At 34.6% G+C, this 18,568-nt stretch overlaps 1 protein-coding gene across 1 annotated transcript; it reads right to left on the reverse strand.

The window, feature by feature from the left end:
* Positions 1 to 638: 638 nt before the first annotated feature.
* On the reverse strand, positions 639 to 16,561 carry LOC126733470 (dynein light chain 1, cytoplasmic-like). Its single transcript, XM_050436788.1, has 4 exons — positions 16,394 to 16,561; positions 15,895 to 16,030; positions 1,066 to 1,197; positions 639 to 1,001 (listed from the first exon to the last, which is right to left on the reverse strand). The coding sequence occupies exons 2-4, from the start codon at positions 16,000 to 16,002 to the stop codon at positions 972 to 974; spliced, it is 270 nt and encodes an 89-aa protein (XP_050292745.1). The 5' UTR covers positions 16,003 to 16,030; positions 16,394 to 16,561; the 3' UTR covers positions 639 to 971.
* Positions 16,562 to 18,568: the final 2,007 nt, after the last annotated feature.

Here is an 18,568-nt window from a genome sequence, read left to right on the forward strand (position 1 = left end):
AAAGCTCCAAACTTAAAGACAACGAAGTTTTTATTAAGTTCTACATTTTTCAAGCGACATTTTTTTTGAGCTTAAAAGATGCATTGTTTGAGATCAAATCATTATTTATTCAATACAAAAACAAGAGTGGAACTTATATAGGCTACAAAGTAGCATAATATATTTTTTTATTTAAATTAAGTAGATTTGAGTATATCAAGATTGACTTTTTACACACTTAACAATCATTTAATTGTAATTCGATAATGAACAAAATGAAACGATTTTTTATTTGGAGAAAAATCACTTCGTTTTGCTATCATTTCCTAACCGTTACCAGCTAAGACAGTTATCATTTTTTTTAACACATTTTATAGGATCAATACTTAACATCTATCCTTCAAAAACCACATATTTTGTTAGCTATAAGGGCGAAAGGGATTTATTTTTCAACAGACGGATTTGTTCGAGAAAATAAAATAAAGCACTTCGGACAGTGTGAAATTCTCAGGGTACAACTCCAGTTTGTGCGTAAGTTTTACCTTGATTGATCTTTCTTTTTTTACTATTATCTGCTTAACAATTAACAACGGCATAAAAACTAAACTATTTTTTACTCAATTTGTGCTAATGCATTCAAACAAAATAAAAACAAAAAATCATATCAACAAAATAAATTTATTCAAAAAACTGTTATTTATAGCTAAATAAAAAACACATTCATTTCAACAGATTTCTGAGCTACAATATACCCATATTTTATGAAAAAATTTCTAACATATAGAAATGCCCAGCACAGTTAGAATTTAGCTCAGAAATATGTGACAAGGGTACCGTTCATATACAAAATAATCTGGCAACTTTCACAGATCATAAATTTAAAAGAAAAAAAAAACAGTCAATCTAGGGAGGGGCATTAATTATAAAGTAGAATACTGAGGGAAGTGGGATTAGGTGGGAATGAGATTTTTTTCTGGCTTCATTTTGACCACTTATCCACTCTTAAACAGAAGTATTGCCACCTGCAAGGAAAATATAATATAAATTCTGGTAAAAGCACCTATTGGGGTACAACACCCATCTTACCTGCCCAAGGTAGAAGTAAATGAAGTGACGCGTCTCGTGTGTTACATATGAACCAAAGTTTCGGCCCACAATACAATGCCAGGTCGGGTTGTATTTCTTATCAAATTCTTTCTTAATGTATGCTGCAATATCCTGAAAAAAAAATAGAAGATTGTATACCAACCAAGTTATTTATTGTGCAAAATGCAAAAAAGAAGTGCATAAAACTTAGTCAGAACAGTTCTTGATTAAGAGCTTTTAAGTGCAGACCAATTAGAGCTAACAAGTAATAAATTATTGATATTAAGAAAAATTATCGTGTAATTATCCGTCTAAGATTAAGATGATGGATGGTACTTCTTCAAATAAGGTACTTTAGTATGAAGTACTAAAGTATGAAAGATAATTATATAAATTTTGGTATTTTGAGACTGAGTGAATTTTACCATAAGACAGAAATTATGGTAATTATTAATGTATTTACAACAGTAAGCCAACTAGTCTATGTGTATGATAAAGTGGTTCCAGATTAATTTGTCAGATTTGTAAGAAAATTCCGAGAAGCTTGGAATATAGAACTTTTAAGGTAAAAAATTCTTAGTCATTTTCATAAAAGCTAATTGAAACTGTATTTATTAGAAGGGATAAGTGTTGAATTTTATGACCATTTAGGTATTTTGAATGTTTTTAAAATTTATTGGCACTTTACTGGTCCTTAAGCTTATTGGATTCTAAGAACGGAAAAGACCTTTATTTTTGTTTGTTTTGTTAAGTGTTTCCATATGCGAGACCATCTGGCATTTCGTTAGGCGAAATAAGGGTCGCCTTTCTCTTTTCGGTAATTTAGATAGTGAGTTAAGTAGTAGACAGAGAGACTTCAGCGAAGCAATAGCATTGCTCTTAAGTCTTTCGATTCCGTTTTTCATTCTTTGTAACGCGTAGTTTAAGTTTATTTGAAATACATTTTTGTCTGGTTTATTGGAAGTGTTCTGATTTATTCTGCTTGAACCCTAATATTTAACAGGTTATGGGCCCAGCACGCTTCCACTGCGCAAACCAATAAAAGTTGTTTTTTGATTAAAACGGTCGCGACCGCGCGTGTTTGAAGTTTTCGTTATTTTCGGGTGTTTTGGACTAACTTTTCACTTATCATGGCTGACAAGGAAATTTTAGAACTCACAAAACTGGACGGCTCAAATTACTCCATGTGGAAGTTTGGAATAACGTTCCTTTTACAAGCAAAGGAGCTTACAGGTTTTGTGAATGGCACCGAAACAGAACCCAACCAAGCAACGAAAGCTGATGAGTGGAAAATATGGATGAAAAAGTCGTCGCAAGCTGCGGTGATTCTACTAAGCTCAGTGGATAAGAATTTGCACCCAAATTTAATTAATTGCAGTAAGCCCCAGCAAATTTGGGAAAAATTGCAGATTCTTTATGGTGACACAAGCATAGATGCAAAACAAAGTGCATGGGAGCATTTTTACGCATTTCGCATGAACGAAGGTGAGTCAGTTGCTATTCAGATAGAAAAGCTAGAAAGCATTTGCAAGAAGCTTGAAGATGCAGGCGAAAAACCTTCTGATACAGCAATTATATCTAAGATATTAAGCAGTTTGCCTAGCAGGTTTTCTTTGTTCAGAATGGCTTGGGATTGCACGCCCGAGGCCGAAAAGAAAAAGGCAAACTTAATTGCTCGTCTTATTAAAGAGGATAAGCGGTTTTTCGAAAACGAAGTGAATGTTTCAGCACTTGCACTTCAAGTACAAAAAGCTTCCATAAATGGACAACGTAGTCAGCATAAAAAAAACAGCAGGCAAAACATCCAAGATTTAAAGAAAAGAACCAAATGTGCTTTTTGTAAAGAAAAAGGTCATTGGGTGCGGGAGTGTCCCAAAAAGAAAGGAGTACACGACAACAGGGACGGGCCCACAGCATCAGCTTTTATGTGCGACGTCGTGGCTCTTTATTCACACACCACAGATGAAGACAGTGATGTGTGGATTGCTGACTCCGGTGCCAGCATGCACATGACGTACCGAAGGGACTACTTCACGAAGCTTGAGGATGTTACTAGTGAGCATTTCGTCAAAGTGGCAGATGACGAAATATTAGCAGCTACTGGTAAAGGTACAGTTGTCATTCAAGAGCTGCTATTCGGCAGAGTTCAGACACGGGAGCTTCAGAATGTCTTGCTTGTACCAGGGTTAAAACGCAACCTCTTTTCAATCGGAGTGATAAGCAACAAGAACTATTCTTTCCACGCGTTCAAGGAAAAATGTGAAGTTCGGGATAGTGCCGGAAAAGTAACTGCTTTAGGTGTGCGTTACAAGACATTGTACCGTATGCATTTTACAGTAAAAATGCCGGCTACGTGTGATCCCGCTCAAGCATATAGTGCTGTTACTTCATTGAACCAAGCGAAGCTCTGGCATGAGCGTATGGTACACGCAAATATGCGTGCGGTGAAAAATACGTGCAAGGAGCTCAACGTGTGTGATATCAAAACTGATGAAACCGATATTTTCTGTGAGGCCTGTGTCGTCGGTAAGCAGTCTCGTAAGTCCCATCCCAGTATTAAAAGAAAACTGAGTAATTACGGGCCTGGTGAAAAAGTACACACGGACGTTTGTGGACCGGTAAATGTCGATTCGCCACGCGGATCTAGGTACTTTTTGATATTTAAAGACGAGTGCACCAGTTTTCGTAAAGTATATTTTTTGCGACACAAATCTGAAGTGTTCAGCAAATTCCGCGAATTTGAAGCTTTTGTGTCAACGCAGCTCGGGAAAAATATAAAAGTGTTGCGAAGTGATAATGGGACAGAATATAGGTCAAACGAATTTAAGAATTACCTAACTAGCAAAGGTATTGTGCATGAACTGTCTTCACCCTATATTCATGAACAAAACGGTCGGGCCGAGCGTGAAATTAGGACAATTGTAGAAAGTGCCAGGTCAATTCTTTTGGGAAAGCAGGTCCCTAGTAATCTTTGGCCGGAAGCAATTAACACCGCGTGTTATATTTTAAATAGAATAGTTTTGAATTCGGCTGAAAAGGAAACCCCTTTCGAGAAATGGTTCGGTCGTAAACCCCAAATAAATCATCTTCGAGTATTTGAGTCTGAGGCATTCATAAACATCCCGAAAGAAAAGCGCCATAAAATGGACCCTAAAAGCAAAAAGGTAATTTTTATTGGTTATGATGGTGACTCTACTAATTACCGATTATGGGACAGTGCAACAAGCAAAGTCTACATAAGCAGCGATGTAGATTTTAATGAAAATAAGGCACTTTATTATCAAGGCGATCGTAAAACTAGCAGTTTTGTTTCTAACCTAGATTTTAGCTTGGAGGAGGAGCCAGAGGAAGCCATTGTGAATGTCCAAGAGCTGCCGCAACCACAGCCACAGCAACAGCTAGCGCACGATAATCACGAAGAGCGGAGACTCCGTGATAGAACAACTCTGAAAGCCCCTGATATCAGTTGCCTGATACCAGTTGCTTATTACGCCGAGAATGTGCCCATTACGTACAATGAAGCCATAACAAGTAATCAAGCTAATTTATGGCAACGAGCTATGAACGAGGAGATCCAGGCACTGGAAGAAAGCAAAACCTGGAGCATGTGTTCATTACCCGAAGGGAAACGGAAAATCGGCTGTAAATGGGTCTATGCAATAAAAACAGATCCCGCAGGTACTGCTAAAAGATACAAAGCACGACTTGTTGCGAAAGGCTACTCGCAACGCGAGGGAATCAACTACGCTGACACCTATGCTCCGGTAGTTAGGTACGAGTCGATTAGGTTACTTTTAGCAATGGCAGCCGAGAGGGACTACGAGCTGATGAAGTTCGATGTAAAAACAGCGTTTTTATATGGCGAACTTCAGGAGGAGATCTACCTACAGCAGCCCCCTGGTCTCATAGACGAAGCCAACCCCGACGCTGTGTACAGATTGCATCGCAGTTTATATGGTTTGAAGCAGTCGCCTCGATGCTGGAACGAGAAGTTCGTGAGTTTTTTGAATAAGTTTAATTTTCAAAACATCGAAAGTGACAAGTGCGTTTTCCTAGGCTATGTAAGTAATCACACTGTATATTTAGCTTTGTACGTAGATGATGGATTATTAGTTTGCGAAAGTATGAATGCGATCGATACAGTTTTGACCTATTTAAAAGATAATTTTAAAATAACGGTAGATGAGGCAAATGACTTTGTAGGGCTAGAGATATTGCGCGACCGAAATAAGCGTTTATTAAAGATAAGTCAATCAAGCTATGTTAATAAGTTATTAGATAGGTTTAACATGAGAGATGCAAAAGTATCGCATATACCAGTAGAACCAGGTAATTACCTTAAGAAAGGACAAGGCAGTGGTAGGTCGAAAGACAATATACCTTATCGGGAAGCAGTAGGGTCATTATTATTTGCAGCTAGGGTTACTCGCCCAGACATAGAATTCGCGGTAAATTATGCAAGCATGTTTCTAGATTCTTATGAGCAAGTGCACTGGGAATATGTTAAGAAAATTTTGCGTTACTTAAAGGGTACATTAAGCTTGGGTATAGTTTTTGGAAATAGTGGGAGTTTGACTCTGCAAGGTTTTACTGACGCTGACTATGCAGGCTGCATAGAAACGCGAAGATCAAGAAGTGGCTTTGTTTTTATGTTTAATGGCGCTCCTATATCTTGGTCAAGTCAGAGACAAAATGCTGTTTCACTTTCCACTGCTGAGTCTGAGTATATAGCGCTCTCTCATTGTGCAAAAGAAGCTGTTTGGTTGCATTGTTTTTTAAATGAGCTTAAAATTACAACTAAAACAGTAAAATTGTTTGTTGACAACCAGGCAGCTATTAGGTTAGGTTCTAATTCCGAATATCATAAACGATCGAAGCATATTGATGTTAGGTATCACTTTGTTCGTGATCTAATTAATAATAAGCAAATAGAGTTAGAATATATAGAGACCAAAGAACAGTTAGCCGATATTTTTACAAAAGCTATAGCTAAGCAGCAGTTCTGTAATTTACGGTGTAAATTAAATTTGTTGTAATTGATAACATTCAAATTAAGTGGGAGTGTTGAATTTTATGACCATTTAGGTATTTTGAATGTTTTTAAAATTTATTGGCACTTTACTGGTCCTTAAGCTTATTGGATTCTAAGAACGGAAAAGACCTTTATTTTTGTTTGTTTTGTTAAGTGTTTCCATATGCGAGACCATCTGGCATTTCGTTAGGCGAAATAAGGGTCGCCTTTCTCTTTTCGGTAATTTAGATAGTGAGTTAAGTAGTAGACAGAGAGACTTCAGCGAAGCAATAGCATTGCTCTTAAGTCTTTCGATTCCGTTTTTCATTCTTTGTAACGCGTAGTTTAAGTTTATTTGAAATACATTTTTTGTCTGGTTTATTGGAAGTGTTCTGATTTATTCTGCTTGAACCCTAATATTTAACAATAAGGCAGAGTGCTGCAGTAAAATTAATTATGAAATAGAAAGTTATGGTTGCATTTTCCATCAGGAATTAAACCTTTAGTCCCATTCTATTGTTTTTCCTTCAAATACTATATGATAATTAGGTTTTAAGATGATTGCTGATATTATTTTATGAGATATCAAATCAAATTATGCTTCATTGTCATAAAAATAAAATATTCCATGGACAAAGTTTTTTATATGACATAATATTGGGCAAAAAAAAATTGCTGACATAAACATACAAACTATCAATATTTAAAAAGTAGTAATTTAATCTAATCTCCAATCATTAAAATATTAATCCATGGTATAATAACTTTTTCAGACAACCAATCCCTCACTGACCTTCTGAAATTTTTGTTTCTTGGAATGTTCCACAGGCAGCCTATTATATATTTTTATGCTTTTGAAAATTATTGAAGTTTTTGTCCAGCTTGATCTTGGAATAGGTAGAGAAATATGGTTCTGGTTCCTAATTTCATAAAGATGGGTATGTGCACATTTTTCTTTTTTTTATGTATTAAAGATATTGTCTCAATAATAAGCAAATCGAAGTCAGAATTTTCTCCTGTTTAAAAAATTGGTTCTTGGAACTCACAGATCATTTTTTGAGTGACAAACACAGATCCAAACAGAAACTGACTGCAGTTGTCCCAAAAAGCTATTCCATAGCGAAGATGTGATTCCACCAGTGCATAGTAAGTTGTTTTTGCCATAGATGTACCCAATTCCCAGTAGGTTCACCTTACAGCATATCTAACCATAGCAATCTTTTTTTTTTTAAATTTAGAATGTGACCCGTAAACTTCAGCGTTAAGTTTAAGCCTCTTTTCAGCATTAAGTTTAAGCCTCATACACATGATGGTAACAGTGAAGCCCGAGAAATGCTTACAAGTCAAAATGTCCACAGGGGTTCTCAGAGATCACATTGAAAGTAAATCCAAAGGTCATATCAACTGGCCAGCACACATTAAAAGTGGTTCATATAAATCCCTGGTGTGTGTGCAATAAATTTTCAGACATTAGGTACTTTGTTGAAACATCTGACTATGACATTGTTGCATTGTAAGAAACCTGGTTAAATTGTAATTTATTATCAGATATTCATTTAATTAATGGCTTTGATTTTTTTCCGGAAAGACAGAGGTGGAGTTGCAATATATGTTAAGTCTAAGCTCAAGTCAACACTCATTGATACTCTCAATTTTAATAATGGAATTTACCAACTTTGGATACGTTTTTAATATATTAAACAATTACTAACAATGGGGATTTTTACAGACCACCTTCTGTGCCATACTCTGCTCTGAGTTGCCTATATGATGTTTTTGCTGTGGTTATTTGTAATTATAATGTTTTGGTATGTACTGGAGATTTTAATATAAACTTTTTATATGACAAATCTGTAGAATTTAAGTTTTTTAATGATATTTTAGAAAGTTTTGGTCTAACTCAGCTAATTCAGGAACCAACCAGAATAACACCCAACAATGAAACTTCAATTGATCTCATAATTTTAAATAACATAAATCTCGTCAAAAGCCAAAGTCATGGTGTTGTAGCATGTGATCCAGTTTCAACAGATCATGAAACAGTATTTTGTATATTAAAATGTCTAATCTAATGATAAATATCTATTCTAATGATATAAATATAAAAATTCAAGTATTCAATCAAAATATACCATCCCTGTTTGATGTTTATTGTCCTTTAAAACCACTAAAACAAAGGGGGTCTAAACCATTAAGAGTTTTTTTTTCTATACCAAGAGTTAAAACATGGGAGCCAACATTTGTTAATAGTCATTTTCTGAAAAGTGTACCTCAATTACCGATTGATCCAGATAATTTGGATACATTTCTTAATTCCTCAATCTATGGGGAACCATTTCATTTTAAACTAGTCTCTGAAAATAAAGTTTATAAAACAATTAACAGTATTAGAAATAATGCTATCGGGGTAGATGAGATCTCTATAAAAATATTAAAAGCTTGCATTCCTATTGGCCTAAAACATCTGGAAAAAACCCTTTGTTATTCCAGTACCTATTTTTATTTAAGTATTTTATTTCAACTTTTTTTTTACAATTATTTTTCACGTTTCAATGCCTCTTCTTTCTCTCTTAGTTAACACAGATATTTGAAATTCATGGTATTTGGTTAAATAAACTTTGGACAAAACAAATTAAATAAGCTTAGATATCAATTGAAACTTGCCCTTTATTACCGATTAAGTGTGAAATTTGGATATTTACTGGAAAAAGTGCAAAGGTGACAATAAAAAAAATAAAAAACGGATCGACTTAAGCTAATTGAGAAAATTGTAAAAGGTCAACTGCTAGATTATTTATTAAGCAGAAACATTATCCCAACATTTCAGTCTGGCTTTAGACCAAATTATAGGTGTATAACAGCTCTTTTAAAAATAACAATAATGGACATATTATGGATGATAATGGACAATGTTGTCCCTTTGTTTTGATAGATATGACAAAAGCCTTTGATACTCTCAATACCGAACTCTTCATGGCAAAACTAAGGCACTACAATATTGAGGCAAATGGGTGGTTTAAAACCTACATTCAAAACAGGAAACAGGCAGTAAAGCTGACCAATGATGAAGGTTTGGTAACTTCTGGGTGGAGAAATGTAACTTAGGGAGTACCACAAGGGTTGGTGTTGGGACCACTTCTATATAATATTTGTGGCTGACTTAATTCATAAAACAATTTACTGCAGGTATCACAAGTGTGCAGATGATTTGCAAATTTATCTGATGCCATCATTGGTTAGTTGCCTGCCTAAAGCCTTAGATTTAATTAATGCTGATCTACAGAAGATCTCTGATTGGGCCGACAAAAACTCACTTTTTATTAATTCTGATAAAACAAGTTCAAGAAATGAAATTACCTTGAATAATGGAGCACCAAGTAAATTAAATATTAACAGTGTTGAATTGGAATGGGTAGATCAAGTAAAAAACCTGGGCCTTTGTATGGATAATCGAAGGCCATTTAATGTGCATGTAAATAAGATTTGTCAACAGTCAAATTATAAATTAGTCATTATATGAATTTAAGGATATTTTGCCCACCAGTACAAAAGAAATCCTTACAGAGAATTTAGTGCTTGGTGTTGCTGGATACTTAAATATTGTATATGGTCCTTTTTTAACTGAACAAAATAAATATAAAATTCCTATGTAAGATTTACTAGAAATTTGTTGTGTTCATGTGACTGCATGTAAAACAGGTCTATAGTCTTAATATGGAACAAAGAAGATTTTTGGGTATAAGTTGTTGTTAGGTAATTTATTTATTTTTAATAATTTATTTTCTTTTATATAAAATGAACTCTACCTATCAAAAAAATAGGAATAATCTATACTTAAAGGCAATCTGAATTAATTTTAAATCCGTTCTAAGCGGGGATAGAGTCAATGTTTTTACGTTGTTAATAGTTTCTACCGGCTTTGTCTTCGTCGCCTTTAGTAGTAGATATGTGTTAATAACCACGGCAGATTATTATTGACAGTCGTACAATAACGATGTAAACGCTTAAATATATTTACAATACGTGAAATTCTTAAAAATTTTCACTTTTCCGGACAGTTGTCCTACCTACAGAAATTACAGATTTAGGCATGGCCTCTTTTAAGCCTAAATTTAAAAAAATTTTGGAGACTTTCTGCCGTACATACATTTATCCTTTTCAGTCCACACGTCCAGCCCGCTGTACATTTTTCAAAATATATTAGTACGGGCTCACGACGACTTAACGTGATTTGGAGCAATATAGTATTAGCAAAAATACTGATTAAAATCAAATAAATTGACTACTATTTAGTAAATCAATAAATATACGTACAGAAAATGTAACGTCGCTCTACAGAGTGTTCGGCTTTTGATTTTGTGCAGTATTTTGGACGTCGGGACTATATTTGGTTCAAGTTTTTACTTTTTACCCAAAAATTTTAAATTTGATTGTTGTTATTATTTCGAATTTTTTTTAAGGTGGTATGCAACCACTGACGGATAAAGATCTTGAAGAGATTCTAAATGACAGTGACTTCTACTTGAGCGATGATTATGAGGAAATCACCGCCGAAAACAGTGAATCAATTGAGGCAAATGATAATGAAGACGACGAGCCGGCGCCGGCATTCGGTTTCTGATACCATTGAAGAGGAGTCTGATGACGATAATGTTCCCTTATCCAGAATAAGAGAGCAGGTTCTCCAGGAGCAAACAAAAAATAAAACCGCAGAAGTAAAATGGAAAAGAAATGTTTTTGAAAGTCGAGAAGACGTCCTACCTTGATTCGGAATGGCAGTTACAAGATGATCATGAGTATTGGACACCCCTGAACTATTTTTATGAATACTTTCCAGATTATTTTTGGGAAAATTTATCAGAACAAAGTAATATTCGTGCCATGCAAGCAAATGAAAAAAAACCACTAAAGTCAACAGCCAAACAATATCGAATATTGACTGGAATACATATTTTAATGGGCATTTTTGGACTTCCACGGCTGCGGTTGTATTTTATGAAGGGAATTGAAATATCTTGCATTACTCAGCTTCCTAGAGACCGTATTTCTAAATTAGGAAATTTTCTACATGTTATTAACAATCTTAGTGTTTCAAATGAGGTAAAGCAGTCAAATCTTCAATCATCGATGCGATTCGTAAAAAGTGTATTACTTTACCAAGGAGTAAAGAATTGAGCATCGACGAGCAGATGATTACTACTGCTCTCCGACAGTACGTTAAAAACAAGCCAAATCCAGTAGAACTCAAAAATTTTGTTTTAGCTACACCTTCCGGACTGGTTTTAGATTTTATGATTTATCAAGGTGCAAAAACTTGGCCAGGTGGTTCTCCCGATCAAAATTTGGGAATAGGTGGATCTGTTGTAAAGAAGCTTTCAGAAGATTTCTCGCCAGGGCACATAATTTATTTTGATCGTTACTTTACTTCAGTCAAGCTACTTGATCATTTACTAACAAAAGGAATTTTGGGAACAGGGACAATTATGAACAACAGAATTCCGCGAGATCTTAGGAGCAAAATAAAAAATGATAAAGAGCTCCTCTCGAATGGTCGTGGTTCCTTTGATGAGTTTGTGCGAGAAGACAAAAAAATTAACATTCTGAAATAGATGAACAATAGATCAGTAACAATGGCATCAACATCTTCAGTAACAGAAGTACGCCGATGGGACAAGAAAAATAATAAGTACCTTCTTGTTTCATGTCCAAACTCTGTCACTAGTTACAACCATTCTATGGGAGGAGTGGACATGTGTGATAGACTAATATCTTACTATCGCATTTGTATGCGAACAAAAAAATGGCCGGTAAGAGTTTTCTGGCATTTTGTGGACTTGGCAATTACAAATTCGTGGGTTGAATACCGCCAAGACTGCTTCGCTCGTGGCGATAGAAAAAACTCTATCATGGATTTACTTGAATTTAAACTGTATATCGGGAAATCTCTTGCCCTTGGGGCACAAGCAAAAGGTTTTCAAGATCCAACTTCTTCATTAGATGAAGAAACAAGTCAACCTGCTAAAAAATGCAAGAAGTCGGAGATGCCACCATGAGATGTCAGGACCACTGGTAATGAACATGTACCAATATGCAGTGTTAATAACAAAAATTCCTATATGCGCTGCCGTAATCAAGGCTGTACAAAGAAAACAAGATTTTTTTGTGTGAAATGTAAGCTTTATTTATGCATTTCTCCAGAGAGGCAATGTTTTTTTGAGTTTCATAATTAGAGACTTAAGTCCAATAATTGTCCAAAATACTGGACATGTCATATTTTTTTCTGTAGTAATTTTTTTTTTGCTTTTTTTAAATCCTAATAAACCTATTTTATTAAAAGTTTCACAAAAAAAAAGTAAAACAATTCCTTGGGACTGAAGAGGTTATTCCTTTTAGAGGGAATAAAAGAATCTAAGGCTACAGAAGCAATGATTGCCTCCTGATCTTAGAGATCTGCACTAACTACTTTACAATCTACAACTGATGTATGTAGGTTTGAACAAAGATAATTGAGTCCAGAAGAGGAACTAGCAGTAATCCTAGTAGGACTACTAATGTGCAATTTGACATTAAACAAGATAAATAAATTCTGTAACCACTTTAAATCATTTCTGGATATTATTAAGTTTAAAATAAAGATTCTCCAGAAAAGCTAAGGCATCCTTGGCGCCTTTTGTTAAAAATAAAGAGAGGTAAGACTTCCAACTTTTAAGAAAGCTCTTAGGACCATGTTAGCTGATTGTCCTTTTTACTCGTTGACAGAGTTCTTTAATTTTATATTTATTGACTAAATTGAGTAAAATTTTTATTAGCATTGTAGTTTTTTATTGACTATTCCTATACATTGTTATGATGTTGATGGAAATAATTGCTTTGATTTGAAACCCACATTGGCAAGTATTTAAAAAATTATTTTTTTCCAAAAATAGATCCATATCTTTTTTACTACTTTTTCTATTATTTTTGATAGAATAGACACCAAAGATATAGGTCTAAAGTTCTAAAGATTCTATATATAGGATCTGATTTTGTGCAATCGGATCACTATTGCAGTCTTCAAAATTTCTGGAAAGACTCCCAAATCAAAACAATTATTAATAGCATTAGCCAAACGGTTTAAAATATCTTCATAATAATTTTTAAAGGTATTTCATCAATTCCCGGGGGTTATGCATTTTATTCCTTTAACAATGTCTCTAAGTTCAATCACATCAGTATTAAATAAAACAAATGTTTCTCCTACATTAGAATTTTGTAGAACATCAATGGATCAATGTCAGGGATAAGATCACGAATTGTTGATGTGAAAAAGCAAGCACACCAACAATATAGAATAAGCGGTAATTATTTGCTGCAATGCGGTCTGAATGTAAGATTTTGGCCAGACAAGATTATAACAACTATTTAATTAACACTGAAAGCAATATTACTGATAACCCTAAAAAGTTCTGGTCATTTGTTAACCAGCAAAGAAAATCTCACAATCTACCTACCTGTATGTTTTATAATAACAAAAGTGCAGATAATAGTAAAGATATAGCTGATTTATTTGCTAATTTTTTTCTAATCTTTATTGCAACAGTAATGTAAGAACTCCCAATTTTAGTTAAGAGAATAGGCTTGATTTTTCTATTTGTGATATTGGCTTGTCTCAGATATTTGATAAACTCTCTAAATTACCTTAATAAACTTTCCTGTGGACCTGATAAGATACCTGAGTACATGTTAAGCAGACTTAAATATAGTATATCACTTCCTTTGTTTTTGTTGTTTAATAGATCTATATCAGAGGGTGAGCTTCCAAATATATGGAAATTAAGCTATATAATCCCTGTGTATAAGTCTGGAGAGAGGGATCGCATTGAGAACTATAGAAGCATCTCAAGGCAGTCTGCTGTTCCCAAGATTTTGGATGATTATATGTGATCAGCTTAGGTGGGCGTGCAAGGGGATGTTTGATGAGAGGCAGCATGGGTTCATTAGTGGTAGATCTACCTCTACTAATCTTGTTTTATATGAGGTTGCCTTGCTGGAGGCCTTCGAGAATTGGTTATCAAGTGGATTCAATTTATACTGACTTCTCGAAGGCCTTCGACAGGGTCAATCATGAGTTATTACTAGCAAAACTTAGTTCCCTTGGCTTTAGTGAAAGATCCCTAAGGTGGTTTAGAAGCATGCTGCTGGGTCGTGAGCAGCGTGTTAGGATTGGAGATTCTGAATCTGGAAGTATCTTGGTGACTTCTGGAGTTCCTCAAGGGGGACACTGTTCCCCATTGCTTTTTGATTTATTTCTAACTGACTTTGTAACGTGTTTAACTGACTGTGATATCTTACAACACAATCTTACTTCTTTTGTAAAGTGGACTAATATGAATGATCTCTCTTTAAATATAAATAAGTGCTACTCAATTGGATTCTCTAGACTTAAAAATAAAATGAATAATATATACACTATTGATGACATAGTACTTAGTTCTGTTGACTCAATAAAGGATTTAGGAGTAGTCTTTGATACTCAGCTCAAATTTGGGGAACATTGTGATCTTGTGGAAGGGAAGGCCTCTCAGATGTTAGGTTTTGTTTTACGAACTTGTCGTGACATGTCTATATCTACTTTAAAGATACTTTGTATTGTTCATTAGTTAGAAGTCATTTAGAGTATGCCTCGATCATTTGGTCTCCTTTTTATAATTGTCACAAAATGCAACTTGAAAGAGTCCAAAAGAGGTTTACCCGGTACTGTTCCTACAAGTTGAATATGCAGGATAACCTACTTGACATGGAGGCAATATTGGGACTTCAATTGTTGGAATCTAGAGGGATTCAAAGTGACCTCAGCTTTATGTATAAGGTTATTCATGGGCTTATTGATTGCCCTGCTCTCATCAACAGCTTTAATTTAAAGGTCCCTGCACACACCCTAAGGAGACATGAACCGTTTGCTTTACCAATCTGTCACTCCAACTATTCTTTACATTCTCCAATCTGTCCTAGTCTTGCCTATTTAACTCTCACCCTGAACTTGATCCATTTGCAAGGTCACTCTCTGGATTTATTGGTCAACTGGGTCAAATATTTTAATTTATTTTCTTATTGTGTTTATTTCTTGTGTATATGTTTTGAAGACTGTCTAATTATGTTCGTGATACTACTTTTATTATGTTAATTATACACCTTTTACTTTATTTAATATTGTAACCAAATCTTTGGTAAAATGGGGTTTCCCATATATTGATTGAATAATAAAAAAAAAAAAAAAAAAAAAAAAAAAAAAAAAAAAAAAAAAAAAGATCCTTAGTTAGTTTTCTAGCAAGAGTACAGTAAAATTCATTTAGAATATTTCAATCAGTGGATGGGTTTTAAAACATCATTCTTCTCTCTCAACTCTTTTACTATAGACCACACTATTCTAGCTCTATTTCTGAGTTTAAAATTCTAGTTCTGTAAAATGACTGTCAAGCTTTTTTTATTACTTAAAATTTTTTTTAATTAGTTTTGAGATATTTGCATAAGAATATTAAACAGTAAGAACTTATTCATATTATGTGCCCACATGCATTATTATGTAACTTGTGAATACTGTGTCTATTATAAAATAAGGAAAAACAATGATAATATCTTGTAGATCCGGAAGTGAATTGCTTCCATTCACACATATGACAAATCTATTCAATTGAATAATGACTAAATCAAAAAAGGAACCCAGCAACAATGGTTTATAAAAATTCCAAAAAAAAAAGAACCTGATATAACCTACACGATTAAAACTATGTGGGTTATAATGATAATTAATAAACAGTTAGATGGCGAAAGAAGGTTACCTTTTCAATATTGTACTTCTCGATGGCCTGGGTGGCACAGTCAACAGCGTCTTGCTGCATGTCCTCGGACATGTCAGCGTTCTTGATCACGGCTTTTCTGTCAGTCATCTTGGTTGCTTTAGAGGGCGAATTAAACCTAAAAAAGAATAAAGTGATTGAACCGGAGCAGACTTTGGGGTCGTACAAAAAAGAATCAAACATCAAAAGTTCATACTGGGGTTTATGCACTGTTTTTTTGTATCCGCTGATGTCCTTAATGCGAACCTTGGCATAAGCAATAATCTTACTTTCGCCCATGCCTGGCCGATAACACTGGCACAAGGAATCCCCGCATATTTTCCGCGTTTTATCAATATCAGAAATCTATCGGAGATCGCATGCAATATTACAAAGTTTTCCGGAAAAATCCGGGACACTAAACACACACACATCAAACAAAATTTTAGACGTGGGGGGCAATTAGGCGGGTCGAGACGCTAGGAAAAGCCTGAGTACTTACGTGAATTTTTACAGCTGTCCCACAGAAACCGGATGAAAAAATGTCCTGAGTGACTTTTCACGACTTTTAATTTGATATATTTTGTTGAAAAAACCGATTTTCCACTGTTTTTTAAACGACTTCAGCTGCCTATTCGATGCCGTATAATGTCAACGGCGGAAAATACCACACGTTTATTGGTTGGTGGTAGAGGCTTCTGGCAGAGGCTTCTGGCAAACTGGCCGCTTCTGATTGGCCGCGACACCTTTGGCCAGTGCCGGCTCGTGCACCTCGACGATTTTTAATTATTATTTCAATTCCGGAATTTTTATTTGTTTATTTTTTTTAAATGGACGTGTGCGGTCGAATTTCAATTAACTAAATTAATTACGAAATTGGATGAACGAAATGTTATGCATGCACAACCATTTAAATTTGATGAATACAATTTAAATTCGCCGCTCTTGATTGATCACCCAGGCATTTTACGGTCGGTTTAATTTAGTCAATGAACGATTCATGTTTCATTAAAGCTCCCACATCCAGGAATCAAGCATTTATTTAGATTAGTTGTTATTTTCCCATGCTGAAGGGTGTGAAAAATAGGTAAAATTATATTATTATAACTTTAAAATCCAGTTTTTATGGAAAATATCGTAATGTGGCCAGCAGTCACATAATATATGTGGCTTATATCGGAACCTTGCTTAGCAAAATTGACAGAAATGACGTTGTTGACATTGACTGATGGAACATCATTTGAGTTTGTTTTTCAATGTATGTCATAAGCGTGGGTTTTGTTAGTTGGAAGCTATTTTAAATTAATTACTTTTATAAGTGTCTCTTTTAATACCAGGTGTTTTAATTTATTTGCAGCAAATCAAGGTTTTCGGTAAGGAAATGTGATTTTATTTATTACTATTATCAAAAAGATACATACATTAGTATTGTCCATTTTTAGTCTTTAATAAAATCAAATTCAATTGGACGCGATCAAGACAGATTGAGAATTGAGATTTCTTTTTTCTATAAAGAATTGTATTATAAATTTTTATAGAATATTTAATTTAGGTGTAGTAATATTTTATGTAGGGGAGAGTGGGGCATAACGAAATGATATTCCTTTTTTTTTTAGTTGGCGATCTTAATATTTAAAAAGAAGGTGTAAAATGTCAATCAAAAGTTTAGACTCTTCTTTAAAAAGGACAGTGATAAAATATATCTAAGGTGAACGGTTTTTGTAAAAAAAAAATTAAAAAAAAAAGAGAAAATCATTCCACTTTGCCCCTTCGGTGGGGTAAAGTGGAACACTATACGGGGCAACGTGAAATGGAAAATTTTATCAATAAAACTCGCATATAAAAGCATTTTTAGGCGTTAAAAAAGTTAACAACATATTTTATTCACAAAAGTCGTATATAAAAGCATTTTTAGAGTGTATATTATAGGCGGTACATTGTTCATGAGCCCATCTTTCGCAGCGACTGCAGGATATCCAGCTTTCTCCAGAACTGGATTTAAGGAATTCACCATCGCAAAAAATACATTTTGAACAACTTGTGCAGAAACGTGTTCTACCCTTTTGCGTTTACTTTGACGATGTTCCGGGTCTTTCTTTTTGCTTTCAAAAACTTTTTTTTTACAGTAACTGCAATTTTTCCTCTGTTACGTGTTGTTGGGTTCTGTTTAGTAGTCTGCTGCACCTGGGGTACCGGTATAATGTCACGGGGACTGCAAATTTGGTTTTCAGTCAAAAGACCTGTCTCCTCTAGAACTTTTGGGGAACAGGAAGGAGAGACATTTGAAGAACAAGAATGAATTTTGATAACAAAGGGACTGGTTCCACTACTACTTTTGGGAAACATGGGGGCATTTTGCCTACACGCTTGCTGCAAGAAGGAAGAGCTTTTTTATCTTTTTCAGTTATTTTTAACACAAAATCTTTATCGGGAGCTGGTACCGCTACTATTTTCGACGAACATGATGGTATTTCGTCTTCAACATCTTTGCTGCAGGAAGGAATAGCTTTTTTATTACCTTGCTTAGCAGTTCCTTTTAACAATATAAGAGGAATATTATCATCGGATGACGAGTCTTCGTTTTCCGGAGCAGGTCTATGTTAGGTATAAAATAAACTGTCAAAATTGATACCTACCTATTAGTTGTTTCACTTGCAGCAAAGGCTTCGTCAGGGAA

Source organism: Anthonomus grandis, chromosome 2 (assembly GCF_022605725.1).
Source record: "Anthonomus grandis grandis chromosome 2, icAntGran1.3, whole genome shotgun sequence".
Classification (NCBI taxonomy): Eukaryota; Metazoa; Arthropoda; class Insecta; order Coleoptera; family Curculionidae; genus Anthonomus; species Anthonomus grandis.

What these genes read in the sequence shown, in the direction of transcription:
- LOC126733470 (XM_050436788.1), bottom strand. Translation starts at nt 16,002, where the DNA reads ATGACTGACAGAAAAGCCGTGATCAAGAACGCTGACATGTCCGAGGAC. An exon ending in AGAAGTACAATATTGAAAAG is followed by an intron (nt 1,198 to 15,894) that starts GTAACCTTCTTT and finishes TTTTTTTTTCAG; the next exon opens with GATATTGCAGCATACATTAA. An exon ending in TTTACTTCTACCTTGGGCAG is followed by an intron (nt 1,002 to 1,065) that starts GTAAGATGGGTG and finishes TTTTCCTTGCAG; the next exon opens with GTGGCAATACTTCTGTTTAA.